Raw genomic sequence first — 20,431 nt, forward strand, 5'->3', positions numbered from 1 at the left:
CCAGCTGTGTGTGTCGATATCCAAGTGAGGCATGGGGACCTAATCATAAGCTGGCATCTCGTTTGCCAGCGTCACAACTTGTAGGGTAGTGCATCTTAGAAACATCCTTTGCTTAGGGCTCTGCCAAAAATAAGTCTCCTCTTAATTTTTAGATGCATAGTAAGGAATAGGTAATTATCCATAACCCTGAATATGAGGAACCACCACAAAAAGCAGTTCAGTCGTCACATCCATTTAGGATCTTAGGCTGTCTGCTGAAACTATCCAGAAATAGGGAGAAGGGGGAATATGCTAAAGGAAAGAAAGGAAAGCAGAAGATTTAGGAAGAGGATATAGAATAGCAGGAATAAGTGGAAATACTCAAGGGATTTGTAACCTGACAAAAGATCCTAGGTGAAATAAAATTGGTACAAGCGCCTTTTCTTACTGCTATTTCTCCATATTAGATGGGGTAGCAATTTCTTCCTTCTGTTCATTAATGGTGGAGGCTGAATATTTACTGGTGGTGAAGGGGAATTTTTAGAGGCCTAGCAGTGTTAATGCAGGTTTTCTGAGGGGAAATAGGAAAGGGTGAGTCAAAACCCTACCAGGCATGACTTAATTGAAGATGTGGGGAAATGTAAGGCAAGTAAAGTACCACTGAAAAAAACCCTGCCTGGTGAGGAAAAAAGTATTGTTGCTAGAAGAGAGAAGCAGCTGGAGAAAAATGGAATCCCCAACATTCCCTTAAATGGGAAAGCCTGGCTGGCTGAAGTCTTGCAAGCATTCAGTAATGTCTCTTTAAAAACTTATTTTCAGGAGGTGGAGAAAGAGCAAGGATGCCATTAGCATAACATTGAGACACATTTCACCATCTTCTTCAGATTAAATGAAGTGAGGTCAACATCCCATTTGCTTCCTTAGGAGTGAACGGGAGAAAGTGAGGGCCGTTTCAGCACCTGCAGAAGTCAATGGGACTTGTAGATTTTGATGAGTACTGGATCACAATGATAATTAGCCATCTATAACAATGACTTGCATAGAGTGAGTTGACCTGCGCATGTTGATCATACCTTCTTGAGGACTCATAGTGAGTTTGTCATGTAGACATAGGAATTTTTCCACATGTAGTTGTGCTGATTGAGGTTACCTTTGTTGAGAGCCTATAAGTCATTATCTTATCTGTGGGAGGTCTAAAAGCTTCACCTCTGTAATCAGGTCACCTAACATGAAGACTATTGTGATATTCCTAAAGCTGACTGGGAATTATATTTTGCCAGGCATAAGATAGTTCCAGACAGGATTTCCGGGTAACAAATAGAAACAAGATTTTGAGAAGTCAGAGCTTCTTTGAAGATTGGCCCAGGAGGACTTGAATATGGAGTCCTTCCTGACAGAACCAGAAGTCTCAAATGAGCAATTAAAGAGAGTACACACAAGAAAGCCAGAAGGTCCTTCCTCTTCCTCATTTAGCTAATTTTTTTTCCTGCCTGTCAGCCATAACTCTCATCCAAAGTCCCTAAGCTTCATTCTCCCAAATCCAAACACATTGTTCCAAATAGTGGAAGGTATGAGAGGAGCACTTTCTAAGAGAGTGTATTGGAGAAGTTTGGGACTGAAAGAAACCAAGTAGGCCAGGATGACGACCAAAGCAAAAGAACACAAGCCTTGACTGATAGAGGCAACCCCATATTCTGAGGATGTTCAGCCAAACAAGCCCATGTGACATATGCCTAGAAAATGCAACTGTAGTGATGTGAAGTTTCTCTTTCAGGCAAGCAACAGAAAGAGACTGGGCTGGAATGGCCCACTATAAGATCATCCGCTGTGTACTCCTAAAATGAGAAAATCAAATTTCTCTCTCTCACACACAAACCACCAACCAAAACTCCCTTCCTTATTTTCTTTGTGCTAAGAATGTATACAGAATGAAATCAAACCTGTGCTCAACAGGTGCTGTCAGTAAAAGAAGTGGCTGGAATAGGGCACCTTGTTGTACTAACAGATAGATAACTTCAAAGGAATGCACCTGCCCAGAAGTTTCAAGAAGATACTTGCTCAATACAATTTAGTGACTGGTTTTGTAATGTTTCCTTTCTTTTTTCTTCTTCAAGCAGCCCTTCAAAGGCAGTCAGCTAAAGCACTGAAGCTTGCTCAAGAGAGACCAATTTTAACCACCCACTCACTCTAAATATGCCAATCACAATTCAATCAGATCATTTCTAACATTCTAGTATTTGGGGTTTATTTCCTACTTTCAAGACACACTGGTGACTATGATGAAGCAAGTTGCTAAGTATTTAAGCTGAAAGTTTCCCCCTTGGGTAAAAGACTCCTTAACAGCCAGTCTGCGGGTAAACAGGTGGTGTGCAGTAATACATTATATGCATACAGAGACAGCCATTAAAACGTTAGCATTTACCAACAGCTGCCACATAGTGGCATGTGAATTACTATATCATTTTTCTAATCTTGGACTAAGTAGTAATTCGTTTACTTTGGTGGAAATGGCTGTTAAGTTACAAGATTTTAATGGTGTCATAAAAATAAAGGGAAGGGTAAACACCTTTAAAATCCCTCCTGGACAGAGGAAAAACTCTTTCACCTGTAAAGGGTTAAGAAGCTAGGATAACCTCGCTGGCACCTGACCACAATGACCAATGAGGAGACAAGATACTTTCAAAGCTGGAGGAAGAGAGAAACAAAGGGTCTGTGTCTGTCTGTGTGATGCTTTTGTTGGGGACAGAACAGTAATGGAGTCTTAGAATTTAGTAAGTAATCTAGCTAGATATGCGTTAGATTATGATTTCTTTAAATGGCTGAGAAAATTAAGCTGTGCTGAATAGAATGGATATTCCTATCTTTGTGTCTTTTTGTAACTTAAGGTTTTGCCTAGAGGGATTGTCTATGTTTTGAATCTAATTACCCTGTAAGGTATTTACCATCTTGATTTTACAGAGGTGATTCTTTTTACCTTTTCTTAAATTAAAATTCTTCTTGTAAGAAATTGAATGCTTTTTTCATTGTTCTTAAGATTCAAGGGTTTGGGTCTGTGGTCACCTATGTAAATTGGTGAGGATTTTTATCAAGCCTTCCCCAGGCAGGGGGGTTGCAAGGTTTTGGTGAGGATTTTGGGGGGAAAGATGTTTCCAAACAACGCTTTCCCAGTAAACCCAGTCAAACGTTTGATGGTGGCAGTGGAAGTTCAAGGGCAAAGGGTAAATTAGTTTGTACCTTGGGGAAGTTTTAACCTAAGCTGGTAAAAGTAAGCTTAGGAGGTTTTCATGCAGGTCCCCACATCTGTACCCTAGAGTTCAGAGTGGGGAAGGAACCTTGACAAATGGTGACAACAGGACCAAAAGCAGGGTGACCAGACAGCAAGTGTGAAAAATTGGGGCGGGGTGGGGGGTAACAAAAACCTATATAAGAAAAAGATCCAAACATTGGGAATGTCCCTATAAAATCAGGACATCTGGTCACCCTAACCAAAAGTGGTGGCAGAACTCTACATGGGCTGTTGAACATAGACTGTTGGCCAAAAAGTGACTAGTGATCTTCAGTGCCTCAGTTTTGGGGGGCACTAAATGTCATCTTGAAGCAACTGAAATCTCATTTCCCTTCAGCATCTTTCAAACTTCATAATCTTGATCTAGGATTCCTTTGGGAAGAAACTCTTCTGATGTTAGAACAAAACTGAGCGGTGGTACAACACATAGGATCTTGTACAATACACTAAAGCACTCAAAGGGTTAAAGGAAGATTCTGAAAGATATTTATCTCTGGGTACAATCGCCTCAACTATTTCCATGCTTAAAAATTAAAAACTCTTTAAGTTGGCCATTGTATTTGTGTTACCTAAGTATGTGTTTATTTATTTTTACTTGGACATGCTTAGACGTTAAAGGGACCAGATTTTCAGCAAGTTCTGAGTACCAACACAATGAAAAAAATCAGGCCTTTTCAGTGTGTCTATATTTAGCGGGGTGCTGGATTTAGGGGTGCTAAAGATGCAGCAGCACCCCATGGCTTGAAGTAGTTTCCATCCTATACAGGGCTTACAGGTTTGTTCAGTGGCTTTCAGCACCCTCTCTATAAAAATTGTCCCAACACCACTGATATTAAGCACCCAGAAATTGGGCACGTTGGCCTAAGTTTCCAGATTCATCCCTCCAAATCCAAACATGCTGGTCTGAATAAAGAAAAGAATGTCCAGGTTCTTATTGCTCACGGAACCAGTTCAGCCTATCAGTGGCTGACACCTCAAACCAGGGCTGGTCTTAGGGGGTGGGTCATACGGGTGACTGCCCAGGGGTGCCATGGTCAAGGGGTGCCATACAGTAGTGCAGAGATGCGTGCTGCCGGTGTAGTGTCAGCAGCTGCTCCGGGCTGGCAGGGGAGCGCCAAGTGGGGGAGTGCCCAGATTTCTCCGGGCTTCTTTCCAGCAGAAGAATCGGGGAGACGGATGAGCAGAGATGCACAGATACTGCTTATACTCCCCACCAACTGTCCTCTGCGCCCCCCTAGGGGGCTATAAAGGGCATGGGGGGGAGCGAGGAGAAACACTAAGCACTCTGTGCATCCAGATCACTTTCCCCACCGGGGCTGTGAGGTGAAGTGAGCATCAGGAGCTGCTGCTATGCTGACTTTCTCTTACGCAGCCCAGGTGGGGAAAGTGACCTAGATGCAGGGAGCCCTGATGTCACTTCTTGCTCCCCCCCCCAAGACACACACAGTCCCCTAGAGCTGCACAGAGGAGCAGCACTCAGGGAATGGGGTCAGGGAAGATGAGTGAACAGGTGCATCCAGGTCAGTTTCCCCATATGGGCACCCGGGAGGTGGGGTGCATGGGTAGGACAAAGGGGAGGGGTTAGGGGCACAGGAGGGGAGCACAGGGGCTAAGGGTGAAGGGGGAGTGGGGAGCCCTTGGGAGCCGGGGTAATGGAGAGCACCCACAGGGCCAGGCGCAATGGGGAGGGTGCCAAGCCCACGGGGGCCAAGGGCACCAAAATACAAAGTTCACCGAGGGTGCCATTTTCCCTAAGGCCAGGCCTGCCCCAAACATAAAATGTATTCATGGTGCTTCCAAGTTGCATCTACTGAAGGCCAGGAGCACAGTGGATTTATTTTCCACTTTTCATTCTTCCCTCGCCTTTAGTTCTCAAAAGTTTGGCAAAAATCCATGCCTCAAGAAACATTGGTTTTGTTTCTGTATTATTATTATTCTTTCAATTGCAGACTATATTCTGAACCAATATTCTTTAATTGTAGGAAGAGGAGGAAATATATATACATTTTTAAGAACATAAAATACTGGCTCTCCGCTCAGCTCTGATTTAATGTGCTCCCAGCTGAGAAATCCATGGAAGCATTACTGCTGTTAAAATGCAATTTTGCAAGTACTTGAGGTGTATTCAGCATCGAAAGAGCTTTCACAGGATAGTGTAGTTATTCATGGTGCTCTGTGTGAAAGAACAGCTACTGGTATTAGCTTTTCACAGTGACACCTGTCGCAATGACTGCATTCTATACAGAGACCACCTGTCTGTGAAGGCCCCTTTCCCTGTTCTCCAAACATACATTTAAAATGTTAATTCAAGTTAAAGTAATGCAGCTCAATGATAGGTTATAATTTTACAAACTCTGCAATAACAAATGTCTTCAGCATCTACTTTTCTGGAATGTCATTTTCCCTGTAGGTAGTTTCCAATTTAGATGTATACCTGGAATGATATACTAGATAGTCTTAAAATTGGTTTTAAGTATGAATTAGGCACCGCCTACTTTTCCTCAGCCTACATACATTAACATATTTTTGTTCAATTTTAATTGTGATTTGTATTTATTTATTTAGGGATAAATCCTGCTCCTTTGAAAAGAAATAAAAAAGCTTGCAAGTGAACAGAGTAGCTTTGCATGAATCCTGCACAGAGCCTGAGTAATAGGGACAAAGATCATTTTGTGCTTAGCCATAAGTTTGTCTTCTGACAAGAAGGAATCCATAGGTTTCAAGAAGAAATTTCTAGGTCACGATGCCCATTTTGCATTGAGAGGGGCATCTCTGCTGAAGCATTGGCAACCAGGCTTCTGCTTTGATTACTTCATCCATCCAACACACATAATAGTCTTCTGCCCTGTGCCAAGCTCAACTGTTCAGGCTTGGTACAGGCGGTAGTGTTTAGGCACTGACTCTACGTGATGAAATAATTATGAAATCTGTCCCTCATGCATCCATTTCAGATGGTGTGACACAAACCACTGGTGTGTAAAGGTATGACTTTCCATGGTAAAACTTCACCATTGTTACCAGCCAAGGGAAGTACTTCTCAGGAGGGTTAGCTGAGCATCTGCAATTTTGGATGTTTATCTGAACTCAATCCAAACGTCAAAGCCTTGGATTGTCATCTGTCCATGATAGGTATGCACATATTTGAGGGCTGGACTAATTAATATTAATACAGCATTACTGTTACTAGGATTTTATAATACAAGGAGTACTAGGAAGGGGCTGGGATTACATGGAGTTGAGCTACTACACTGTTCTGAACACAGGGCTCCCACAGACATTACAAAATGGAACATCTTAGGTATAGATATGAGTGGAAATTTCTGGGTAGGCTAGTTACATGTAAAAATGACTCCTTTCTAATATTTGACATGCTGCTCCTGAAATGAGTTGCTGAGCTGTGTGAAGAATTGCAAGGTGTGATGGGGGTATACAAACCCCATATGGGCTGGAAGTGATTAAAGGGTAGGACTGGGCCCAGGTAGCCCCTCCTGGCCAGACCTGCAGAGCATGCTCCAAATGAGAAAGGGTTCAAAGGGAGCAACCCAGCTCAGAAAAGAAAGCTGGGGAGGTGGACGGGCCTCCCCTGAAGGCTCCTGCCACGGGTGCTGGAAAAGCCCCCTGGAGGGACTAAGACTGAATGCTGAGCCCGGCTGGGGCAGATGGCTTGGTTGCCTTTTCTTTTTACCTTATATTGGAGTGGAAGCTGGGGAAGAACAGCAGATGGCAGAAAGTGACCTGGGAGGGTTATTTGGAGGGCACCTTTGGCACTGTTGGCCCTCCAAAAGCCCTGGGTTGGACCCTGGTGGAGTGGGCGGGCCCAGGTTCCCCTACCACTGCCCACCTCACCACATCTCTGCTTAAAAGAGGGCCAGAACTGCAAGACCTGCCCGCTGGGAGGTGGCACTAGGTGCACTAACCACTAGGACTCTCAACCAGTGGCTCCCAACCTTTCTAGACTACTGTACCCCTTTCAGGAGTCTGATTTGTCTTGCATACCCTCAAGTTTCACCTCACTTATAAACCACTTGCTTACAACATCAGACATAAAAATACTTCAATATCAGTCCACTATTACTGAAAAATGGCTCACTTTCTCATATTTATTATACAATTATAAAATAAATCAATTGGAATAAAAATATTGTACTTATATTTCAGTGTATAGTATACAGAGCAGTATAAACAAGTCATTGTATGACATTTTAGTTTGTACTGACTTCACTAATGCTTTTTATGTTGCGTGTTGTAAAACTAGGCCAATATCTAGATGAGTTGATGTACCCCTTGGAAGACCTCTGTGTACCCCCCCACTGACTTAACCCACCGAGAGCTCTATTATACTGAATATTAAATCAATGGTTTGACTACCCTTCAGACCTTATTGTGTAGGCGCAGTAAACTACTGTATATCAACACCATCCTTATATCACTTACCATCAAACACAAACACCATGTTGTTAATTCCCAATAAGAAGAAGAATGCTTAGTGCTTCCATAGCACTTTACACCTACAAAACACTATGCAAACATTGACTAATAAAATCCCAAGGAATACCATATAAAATGTCCAGTGTTGTATGCTTGAATAGGCACATATGCATCTGCATATCTGATTTTTTTTATGGCCGATTGGAAGAATTAAAGGGATAAGGGACAGGCAATTTAGGTCCAAAGCTAGGATGATGAACAAACAAGCTATCACAAAATCTAACTTCAATAAAAAATATTTCCATATATAATGTTTCTATATAATGTAAATGGATATAGTTTCTTTTTTGAAATAGTAACACATTTCCCTGCAACATCTGCAGCTCAAACTTTGTGCTCCCACATAAGATAGGAACCTCAAAATAAAATCGATTATAAACAACAGTGAAACTGTCCAGCCTATTTTCATTTTTTAAACTAAAGTGCAAAACACTGAAAAACAAAAAAGGCAGAAGTTCAACTAGATTTTAAAAAAATAATTCACCTTGTAAAATACAACGTAAAATATTAAGAAGTGGCTAATCAAGCTCTCAAAAAGTGGCTATCAATGGACAGTCATCATTGTTTCTGCTGGGATTCAGCAGGGATAAGTTTTAGGCCCAACACTTTTCAATATTTTTATCAATGATCTGAAAGTAAATATAAAATTTGCAGATGACAGAAAGGATGGTGGCCTGGTAAATGATGATGAAGACAGGGCAGTCACACAGAGCGATCGGCATAACTCAGTAAGCTGGGCTCACTCACACAAAATGCATTTTCAAATGGGCAAATGCAAGGTCATATATCTAGGCACAAGGAATGCAGGCAATGCTTATAGCATGGGGGACTGTATCCTGGAAAATGGTGACTTTGAAAAGGCTTTAGTGGTCATAATGGACAAACAACTGAACATGAGCTGCTAGAGTAATGCTGTGGTAAAAAGGGCTAATGAAATCACTGGATGTATAGAGAGAAGTATAAACAGGAGTTGGGAGATTATTATACTGTATGGCATTGGTGAGACCAATATTAGTATATTGCATACAGTTCTAGTGACCGCATTTTAAAAAGGATTTTGAAAAACTAGAGAGGGCGGAAAGAATAACCACAAACATTATTCAAAGGCTGGATATAATTCCTTACATTGAGAGACTTATGGAACTCAGTCTGTTTAGCTTATCAAAAAGATCGAGGTGACTTGATTACAGTGTATAAGTACCTTCCTGGGGAGAAAATACGGGGTACTAAAGGGCTTTTTAAACATGCAGAAAAAGGAACAGCAAGAATCAATGGCTGGAAGTGAAAGCCAGACATATTTAAATGAGAAAAAGGCCAAATAAATAAATAAATAAATAGTGAAGGTGATTAGCCAGTGGAATAAACTACACTAGGAGGTGATGGATTCTCCATCTCTTGATGTCTTCAAATCAAAACTGGATGCCTTTCTAAAAGATGCTTTAGTCAAACACAAGTGTTTGGGTTCTACACAGGGTAACAGGATGAACTTTAATGGCATGTGATATAGAGGAAATCAGACTTCACAATCTAATGGTCCCTTCTGACCTTAAAATCTGCAATTCTATGAATAGTCTAAGATGGTGGTATTAGAACTCAGGAGGAATTTTTAATCTAATTGTTTCCCATTAATGCGACACAAATCTAGCAGATCAAATACAAATAGACAGGGAGTAATCTTTTTTCTAATCTATAAAACAATGTAAAAAAATATACTGCTTCTGCTGAGCTTTCAACTTTTTTATATGAAGTGCATTATCAGGTGCTATTGTAGATAAAGCAATGACAGAATAGCATAACATTATGTATAAAAAAACACTGAAAATACATTTACAGTCCATCAGCTTGAAACATTTTGCCAAAATGTAATTATTTCACAACTAACATGGGAACTGATTTAAAGCCCATTGACTTCAATGGGAATTCTTTCACTGACTTCAATAAGCTTTCAATCAGGCCCATAAACCTCAAGTCAGAACCATACTTTAGCATGTGTTTAAATTTCACTAACTTCAGTGCACTCCTGTATAGGGGAGTTTTCCTGAATAATTTATTACAGCATTACTAGTTTAAAAAAATACAAAATGGAAAGCAATTTTAATCTTTCTAAAAAGTTAGTGACTCTACCATGAATATGCATCCAGATAGTTTCAGTATTTTTACATGCAGTATTGATTTACTTGAATTTTTGCCATTTGCTATGTTCAATTATGTTAAACTAATAATTTGAACCCTTCAAGCTTTGCTAAAACAAATTCAAAATCTTAGAGCAAAGATCTGTCCACTCCAAATTTCTGAGTTTAACCCAGTTTTGTGTCAAATCCTGCAAAATTGCTCACTTTGCAAAATATGCATAGAGCTAGGGCTCCCTGGGGCTAGAAAAGACATATGAGACTTTATAGGCAAAATGGTATCAGATGCACAGATCACTTCAGCACAAAACAACATGAAGATTCTGTACAACATCATTAGGTGGTTGTCAGGCAGAAAAACAAATACCAGCTGACCAGTTCAAGACAATGAGTGCTACTTAACAATGAAGACATCAGAACAATTAAACATATGTAGGTAGTACTTTAATCAACTACTGAATGCCGAGTCAGTGGCCAATCCCCCAGCTAGAGGAAAGAGAAGATCTGGACATTGAACTAGGACCTATAACCAGAGTAGAAGTAGAGAGGGCTGTTCATTGGCTTAAAAAAAAAAGTGGAAAGGCACCGGTCCCGGCTAAAATCCCAGCAGATGTTCTTAAGTCAGACTTGAAGAACACAGCAGAAATTTTGACAGGTGTCTTAGATATATGGGAAGAAGAAAAAAATGCAAACAAGTAGGAAAAGGGCTATATGGTGAAGTTGCCAAAGAAAAAAAGAAAAGGAGTAATTGTGGCACCTTAGAGACTAACAAATTTATTTGAGCATAAGCTTTCATGAGCTACAGTTCACTTCATCGGATGCATTTGTTAGTCTCTAAGGTGCCACAATTACTCCTTTTCTTTTTTGTGAATACAGACTAATATGGCTGCTAGTCTGAAACTTGCCAAAGAAAGAATATCTATGTCAATTAGGCACTTTTGAAAAATCTCATCCTTAAGTGCCAGGCCAGAAAAACGTTGGCCTAGGGTTAGCTAACATTGAAGAATATGCCTGAAATAATAATAATTTTGTAAAGTTTCAGATAAAAAGGTATTGCGAAGAAAAAAAAATCACCAAAAATGGTAAATACTATTATTTGAGTGGAAAAATCAGAACACAGGACAAGGATCTTCATCCTTAGACCCAGAACAGTGAAGCAGGGTTGGTCCAGTGTTGCTGTATTAGTTTATTACATTTCAGTGATGCATAGCGAGCAGTATGCTGGCAGCTACTAGTTGTATTCTTATTCAGAACAGTACCAACACCAACCATGTAATTCAAAAGCCTCACGGAAGAGTTTTTCTGCATGCATGTGTTGAGAAAATATGATGAGAATGCACCTAAGAAATAAAGTAGCAGCAGCGCTTGGTGTTAATTTATTGGTTCCAGAGTAGCAGCCGTGTTAGTCTGTATCCGCAAAAAGAAAAGGAGAACTTGTGGCACCTTAGAGACTCCTTTTCTTTTTGTTAATTTACTGGCACTATTGCTACCAGATAGGTTAAGCTCCTTTGGCCTTTGCAGCTGGCTTCTTAGCACTGATACAGCTATGAGAGTCATTGCTTAGGCTGCAGAGAAGGAAAGCAAAGGAGAGTAATTCCTAGAGCCCATGGGCCAAACTCAGCTTTGTCGTAATACTAATGGAAATAGGGAGTAACTGCAGTGGAGCAGCTACAGTGACACAAACTCCGCAGCATGGTAGTGGTATCACTCCAGGGCATTTTAATTTCATTCCGCTCTCTCGCCTTAACCCTACTCCCCCGGGTGCCCTAGAACAGCAGGGGAGGGCTCCAAGTGAAATTATCCCTCATAGCGGGACTATTGTGCTTCAGGGCTTGTTAGCTGGTCTGCTTCCTGGGGTGGAGAGCAGCACTGGGAGTCTGGAACAAGGAAGTCAACCGTGGAATGTGGATGGTGGCTGTGGTCTCTACATGTGCACATGGATGCAAGGTCAGGTCAGGAGGTTATAAATGCATTACCCTTTCTGCTTGAATTCAATCTGTTCTGCTTAGGTATATTCAGGGACTTGGGGACAGAAGGTGGGGTGGCCCAAACTCATCATTGTGAGATCCTTGTATCAAGCTGGAGCCGTGGCTGGTGAGGAGCAGTGGGGAGGTTTTGCATTCATTATTGAGGAGGCTAGATAACACCTCACTGTAGGAAGACAGGATGCTTGCAACCCTTAAATATGTAGAGACCAGACCAAACACTTGGCACTAACCGCCCTGCCAATTATCACCCAGTGTCTAATACACCCCCTCTGAGGAAGAGTATTGAGGTGATGTAGGAGTAACTAGTCAAAGTATGTTCCTGCAAGTTGACCTCAATTCCTCCAGTCTAGTTTTAGATGTCAGCACAGCACACTATATAGACAATACTGCTCCCCATAGCTGATGATCTCATAGCAATGAGACAGGTAACACGTCTGCACAGAATCTATTGCATCTAACAGTCTCCGCTATGTCAGCATTGACAATGAGGTTTTGTAGTCATATCTTTATGATCTTGCAAGAGTAAATGAGGTGGCTCTCCCATGTGCTATTTCCCTGCTCTGTAACAGATAGTTCAGGTTAGTAAAGGGAACACCCCCTTCCTCCCCAGGTGCTCCCGTAGGATTCTATCTGGTCATCTCTCCTAGTTAACATGTTTCCACAGCAGCTAATTAACTTTATTTAATAACTTCCTATATGCACTTAATAAAGCTCGGTATAGTTTCTAAGATTCAGAGGCACCTGAAATTTCAGACAAATTCACATAAAACAGTACATTCATCTTGTATCCATAAACAGATAATCACAATACACCCACAGAATTTATGTAAAAAAAGGATCTAAGTCCTTCTGAAATACTCAGCATACATTTGATTGGGATAACCCAGGTCAGGCTGGTCTGGCTGGGTCCATGTTACCAGTGGATAAGGGTGACCTCTAAATCAAAAGTAAAGGGCATATGCCTCATCTTTTGCACTTCTGTACAGACTTCCACTCTGAGGGTTATAATTCAATGTTCAAATCGTTTTACCAAGTCCTTTCAGTATCAAGCACAAACAAATTGTATTAAGTCTTTTGCAAAGCACCAAGGTAACATATTCACTTTCCCCTAACTCTTGACAGGTGGTAATAAGGTTCTCCCGTTTCTTTGAGTGATTTTATTTGAAGACTTTTTTGTATACAACTACTTAATTGCAGCTATTTTGAAAGGGTGACGCCCGCACGTGGAACCTGAATAATATTTCATCAAGTTTTAAGAAGCTGTCATTTTCTCTGATGTCTCCCAAAGCCTCAGTACATTTTGTCATCCCATTTTAGCTATTTTTTTTAATAGAGCAGGGTTTAGTTTCCTATCTATGCACAATGTGTAGATAGAGGTAGTTTAGCTTTCCCAGGTACATCAAATATTTATATTACTCCTGTGTTTAATTTGGATGAATCTGTATTTATTGTACATGGATTTTTATATTTTTGAAAAATACAACTAACTCTATATGAGCCAGAGATGGAGAAAAATATATTAAAATTTGTTCCCACGTGGAGGTTTATGAAGCTGTGATATAATGTCACTCATGCATTTCATTAATAAAACAACACTGGATAGATTACATTTGTAACTAATATACATGCATCCTATGGTCACGTGTTGGCCCTTTCCTGTGTTAAAATTTCCAAAGTAAAGCAAACAGAAGTTAAAGACATAAAGCAGTAGGCCTGTATATTTTCTTTTTTTTTTTTGTCCTGAGGTTGGTAATAATGGTTGCTACATTAATTTAGGATGAGGTTTCCATAAGAGCTTGGCATTGACTTAGCTCTGCTTCCATTGAAGTCAGTGATAAAACTCTCAGAAACTTCAGCGGGAGTACTGAAAAATCCATCCTTAAATGTCTCATTCATTGCATTGTTTTTTGTTGATTTTTCAGGACCAATGCAAAAACAAAAAACAAAAAAGAAAACAAAATCAAAACAAGAGAAAAATTGTAATTAAGTCTGCTGCTTGTTGCAATGGGTCACTCTGAAGAGGTTCTTTCTATTTCAAAAGGTTACACTGATTTGATTCCTTATACTTAAAATGGGGAAAATCAGTGGGGAATTCTCCAACAAAATGGAATGAACTTTTTAAGAGCTACGACTGTAGCTGTATAAATCAGAGGCACATAAAGGTACTTGCTGAGAGGCAAAAGTTGTTGATCAGCTCCTGAGCTGGAGGATGCAGGAACCATGAAATCTGACGGGCCCCTAGAGGAAATGAATGCTCACAGCCGACTAGGAGACGGGACCCCTGTCTGTCAAGTGGCTGTGTTCTCTTTTTCCCGGTTGGGAGAGAAGACAGACGGGGAAAGGCCAGCTCACTGTTAGCGCGAAAGCTGGTATGGTGTGAAGAACAAGTACACGTGTTCAAAATGGATTCTTCTTTATGAATATGGGCGCAAATCCTGTGGCTCCTACCCAGGGTGCAATTTTGTTCTGCACTTTTACCTTTAAGCCTCCTCTGCTCCCATCCAATTTGGAGCTGCTGCAGAGGCTAGCAGGGCCATCACTATAACTTAGATAGCCCTTGGAGACTGTCTAAGATACAACAGCCTGTCCCCATTGCCCAGTATCCCTACAGAAATACATGGGCTCCAGCCCTGCCTCCTGAAACCTTCCGCAAACCCTGATACTGGGGTTTGTGGCAGGGTGCTCCAAGGTCTCGTAGATTTACACCCAGTGGTGCCAGGTTCAAGCCCTACAGATAATAGCCCACCCAGGGGCATTGGGTTACATAATCATACTCTATTATGGATGTAATTTACCCCATTATGTACCATTTGCACCCTAGCACTACTGTTCCACTACCACCTTTGCACATTAGGTTTCATATTATTACTATAGCATCGCATGGGGGAATAATAGCGGTACTGAGAAATATGACTCTTTTTTCCCAAAATATTATTGATTAATGATTCCTTAGTGCTGGAGGAATATGTTAACTGGTTAATACAATTCTACATACGCTCAAGGTCTGGGAAAGAGGGAAACATTCTGTTTAAAAACACTTGGTTACTCTGTATCTTTTTTTTCCCTTTGTGTCCTTTGTATTGCTAGAATTATTCAGGAAAATAGTTCATTTCTCATCTAAACTAATAATAACCCTGTGTTTGTACCAGAATTACTACCGCAACTAATTATGATGTCACAAACAGGGGATTGTAACTTAAGGCAGAGAACAAGCAGCAGGAGCAAAGAAATCCTAACAATACATATCCTGTCTTCACACCATCGCTCTAGTAATAAATGGGAAAAAAAAATACAGAAAATACACATGTAAAAAAAATCGCTTCTAGACAAAACACTTTTCCAAAGAAGTCAATGAATTTTTAAAGAACGGACAATAAGGAAGGAGAATTTGCTAACAGTCTTCTAAAGCAGGATCCATGGAATACCTGGGACTGTATTTATATTATGTCATGATGTACTTACTACAAGGCTGGAAATAAAACCAATACTTACATCCCGAGCTGCCATTTGTTGGAACCAAAGTGAAGTTGGAAGCCCGTGGGTTACGCACGATATCCTGCCAATGAATGGTGTCAGCGTAGCAAAGAAACTTGTTCTGGCCAACGTATACCCCTCCATTCAGTATTTCTGTATCAAAGAAGAAGATGACAAATTCTTCAGCATTGAGATGTACAGCTGATTAAATACATTGCTTCTAGGGGTGGGGAAGGAACATTGATTTTAAATGCGAGTATTATGGATAAAATCCCTTGTAACTCTCTGAAAATTGAAGGGCAAACAGCTAGCAGAATTTGAAAATTGAAGCTATCTATTTACACACAAAAGAGTCCTGACGAATATAGCCACAGATTACAGTGCAAACTCTTCACACCAGTCATACAAAGGGATTTGACAGTCTCCAGATGAGTTTGTGGGAACAACGTCTGCTGTTCTAGTCTACTTAGGAATGAACCCCTCATTTATTTGTGTGTGTGTTTGTAAATGTCCAAGATTTTGTTGAGATAAAATAATGAAACGGTACACTCTTCTAGTCTGAATCAGACATGCACAATCCCATGCTGTAAATGTAATTAAAAACATATGAACTAAATGGTCTTACTGGCAGTGGGAAGAAAGGAATTCTCTTATTTAGGACTGGTAGAATTTGGGGCATGTGTCATGACCATGGAAAAGCACTTTCTATTATTACTCTTCCATGCAGTCTATCTGAAAGGTTATCTTCATTCTATTCTCTACTGATAAGAGATGGTTCTGTGCACGACTTGCCAACTCTCAGGTTAAATCCTCTAGAGTCTTCTGTGATAAAGGACACATTCTCTCATGCACCTGAAATACAGTAGCAGAGAAAAGCTGTGTGTTTGTGTATTACACTGTGGAATTATGGGCCAGGTTCTGGACCCCAGACACAGCTCCTTTGTTCTTCATCAGGCAACTGAGAATTCTCCTGACCAATACCACCACCACCCTTGCAGACCTTAGTATAGTGGGGGTATGCAGGGGAGTGGAAATAGACAGCGTATTAGCATTGGGCCACATGTTATCATGGGGGTAACAGAAATAGCCTCTCTCCTTTCAAGCGCATGTCTTCTCAACCATATATTTAATTTCTAATTATCAGCAACTAATTATTTTTTTTCTATCTAAACTGTTTTATGATGAAAAATTGGGGGTTTTGACAAAAGGATTTTTTTGGTGTGAAAATGTTGGCTTTAATTTCTCATCGAAAAACCAAAACACCCAAACCCAGAAACATTCTGATTTGGAAGATGCAGTTCTCCCCATTCATCTCTATGGGCTGTGCTCCCCAAGAGGATTGCCTCTCTTATGATGCACCATGACCAGGGACTACCATTAGGCAGATCATGGTGCGTAGTGAGAACTGTAGTCTCACTAGGGAGCCAAGTGTATAGAGTAGAATGGGATCATGAGGCACCCGGACTACAACTGCCATAAGGCACTGTGGCAGCATTTGCAAATCAAATCAAAATATTTCAGTTTCCAGACAAAATATTTTGTTTTTTGAATTTCTGGTGAAAAAAATGAAATTTTCCTTGGAGAATTTAGATAAAAACTTTTCTTTACACTTTTGTCAAAATTTTCCATGAAAAAAGCTCAGTAAACACCATTGATTATATCCCCAAAAATATTTTGCATTCCTTTGAAAAAAGTCTCCTATTCTAGAAGAGTTGTCATCAGAAAAGGTGACCCATCAACTCCCAAAATTGAGTTTTGTAATTGAATCTGATTCAATAAAAGATTCTGTCCCTCCTGCTTTGTTCTTTTTCAGAACAAGTCAGTAAGATGAAACCCATCTGCTTTTATCCAAAATACACAGAAGATTCATTATGGAAAACTCTAGAAAACACAGAACTTGCAGCACAAGGCAAGGAAGGGCTCAGATGGCTTTTAAACCTCTTTGCACCATGTTGAATGGGCTCCTCCAGGCAGTAAAGTTGTCCTTGAAGTAACAGACAACCCTGAGAAGCTGTCTTAATGACCGCAGCTTCTGTGGATGGCAGCCCAGGCCAGAATTTCTGCGGTGACATGTATGTGCTCCACCCCTGCTCTGAAAAACACCTTATGTTACTGAAGACACCATGTACACCAGGGCTTTTGATGGGGTACTTGGTAGGGTGACCATATTTACTAAAATAAAATCTGGACATAGTGCAGGGCTGGTTTGAGCAATCTGGCATCCTGAGCCCCACCCTTACCCCACACAGGGCTGGCCTGAGCCACCTGGCATTGCTGCTTGCCCAAGCCCCATGCTACTCCAGACTGGGGCTGACTGCCCGAGCCCCGCACTGCCCTGGACTGGCTGCCCAAGACCCGCCACTCAGCATCTCGTGTCACCACTAGCCTCCCCAAATGTTCCTCTGCAACCCCCCTAGGGGGATGCAATCCACTTTTTTGACTAAACTGGGGTTTCTTCCACTTGCTCTTGCCAACTGATCAGAGCAACTTGCAACTGAGACAAATGCCCATTTTTGCCAAAAATGTCTGGACGTCTGGGACAGGGCTTAAAAAGGGGGATTGTCCCGGCCAAAACAGGACTTATGGTCACCTTAGTCCTTGGGCAACATGCAGCTGTCCTCAGAAATCCTTCCCCAGCTTACAGCCCCCTGTACACTGGTCCGGTCCTTTCTCCTGGCATAAAGGGGCCAGAGAGGGAACGAGGATCTCACTTTACGGGACTTTAACCTGACAGCTGTAATGTTTCCTTGAACATAAGTACTGTAATTTACAGCAATGCAAGCAAGATAAAAACAGACAAGTAGGCAGAGGAAGGCAGACAGGAACCCTACAGACTCCCCCTATCCCCTCTATGAAACACCTGAAGTTCCTTTTCTCTGAATTCTTTCTAGGAAATTAAAATAGGAGATAGAATGACAGCTCCCTCAGTGCATTTTAGGCTAACTGTGCAGATAGGAGCTAATCCATGTACAAGACGTATTAGAAAGCGATACTCACAGTGGAAATGTACTTTAACTATAACTTATTGAAATATAATCTTTGTTACAGTTTGTCCTCTTTGTTTCTAAAATATTTTTTTCTAATTTGTGAAGTTATTAGTATCTAGTCATTACATAATTTCTCTGGCAATGCTTACTTTTTTTTTAAGCATTCCTTATTTCTCTATCTCCTTAAAGATCTGATTCCTCAGATCTCAATAGCGAAGGCTATTCTACTCGAGGTAGAAGCAGCAGCAGCAAGATTTCTTTTCAAAACAATTTCTTTTCACCTTCCAGAAATCCTATTGGTTCCACTGTTTCCTTTCTTGTTTTTCAGTGTTTCAAAGCACAGGACAAACTTTTAGCCATGTGACTCTCATTAAAGTTAATAAGAGCTGTGCAGCTAAAACCCCAGGAGCCACTCAGTGTCACAGATGCATGTCCTAGCAAAGAAAATGTGAAGGTTACTTACGAATGGCATCTTAGAATGACATTAAGGGGTGCTATTGCTGCTAGGAGTGGCATCCTTCTTAAGTAAATCTTGACTACTTTGGGGACGATTAAGGTTATTTGTAGTCTACAGATCCAGAGCAAATCTTTAAAAACTTCTCAGGGGAATATTAACATCTACAAACACTAAGGAAATAAGACCCTCATTTTTCACTACAAATATTAGGATTTACATACCATGTAAAGGAGATAGTTTCCATAAAATAACATTAAATAAGGGATCACATGCAAATTCCTCCTTCCTCCACATTAATCAGTTACTGGTATTGACATTTATTTCTAGGAAACCTTTGGTTTAAGAGCTTGTCTTTTCCACTGAAAAGGGGCTTAAAATGGAGACAATAATAACTATTTTGCACAGAAAGGAATCCAGATTAGAGGTAGACTACTGATCTGTCTGTATGATATTCTTATGATCCCTGACATATCCCACACAGCAGCTGCTAGCAATTCTGTCCCAAGAGAAAGGCAGGATTTAGCAAGACTTTTGAAAACATGATTAGCGACCATTTCTCATTTTTATCCCATTGACATGGGATTAGCAAATCTGTCCCAAATCCTGATCCAAAAAATACTGTCTGACATACATTGAAGAATTGAAGATCCACCTTCATCTTCAGCTAAAATTTTACAAATGGGTTTTAAATAGTGTTGCTATCAATTGATATACCTGACTATCTGCCAAAGACATAATTTATTTATACATGCATTCAATTGACAATGCTTATCAAAAATGGTCTCAGTTTGCTTGATAGGAAATTTCTGTACATTCTGATACACTAAATAGCCCTCTATTCTATGACAGTTCTACTAGTTTCAATGGAGCTACATGTGGAGTAAGAAGCTATTAATTGTGAATAAGGGTTTAAGAATCAGGTCCCTTTCCTGTAACTACAATAAATCACAAGTTGTCTCTAATGTTAACTCAAGGTAAACGTAACAAGTTCTCTGACTTCTATTAGCAACCCTTAATGTCAATAATAAGCATTGCATTCATAGACTGGTAGACTTTAAGGTCAGAAGGGACCATTGTGATCTGCTGGTTTGACCTTCTGCTCATTGCAAGTCACAGAACCTCACCCACTCCTTGTCTGCTCTGGCCTTTCTTAGAGCCAAATTCTGATACCCTTATTTCCCAATAAATAGTCTCTCTGTCCAAGGATTATCTCACTGAAGTTAACAAGGTAACTCATGAAGAAAGGCACTAGTAAACTGGACAAAGGATCTCAGAATCTGGCCTTTAAATATAAGAAAGCTAATGCAAGTTCCGAGGTTAGTTTTTTCTTTCAAATACTTTTGCTCTCCTCCTCCCTTTCTGTTGAATACACACTCACTCCTCCTTATCAGTTTGTCTCTTCTTTCTCCTCTTGGGCCAGGTCCTCAGCTGGTGCAAATCAGCCCAACCCTACTGACGTCTGTGGAGCTATGTTTGATTTACATTTTGATTTATGTTTGATTACATTTGATTTATGTTTGGCTCAGCATCTGGCCCCGATGCGATTTGCTTCCTGCTGCTCTTTTACCAAGAACAATACTTGGAAAGACCTAATAAACCCTGATATGTGTTAAGCAAATGAAGCACAAATGTGATCAATATGC

At 40.6% G+C, this 20,431-nt stretch overlaps 1 protein-coding gene across 6 annotated transcripts in view; it reads right to left on the reverse strand.

The window, feature by feature from the left end:
* ERBB4 (erb-b2 receptor tyrosine kinase 4) overlaps positions 1 to 20,431 on the reverse strand; it is a 1,003,508-nt gene that overhangs the window by 283,445 nt on the left and 699,632 nt on the right. For all 6 annotated transcript variants that reach the window (XM_038422011.2, XM_043505695.1, XM_038422006.2 and 3 more), the window contains exon 4: positions 15,363 to 15,497. In XM_038422011.2, the coding sequence (XP_038277939.1) occupies positions 15,363 to 15,497 (135 nt within the window). The remainder of the gene's footprint in view (positions 1 to 15,362; positions 15,498 to 20,431) is intronic.

Source organism: Dermochelys coriacea, chromosome 11 (genome assembly GCF_009764565.3).
Source record: "Dermochelys coriacea isolate rDerCor1 chromosome 11, rDerCor1.pri.v4, whole genome shotgun sequence".
Classification (NCBI taxonomy): Eukaryota; Metazoa; Chordata; order Testudines; family Dermochelyidae; genus Dermochelys; species Dermochelys coriacea.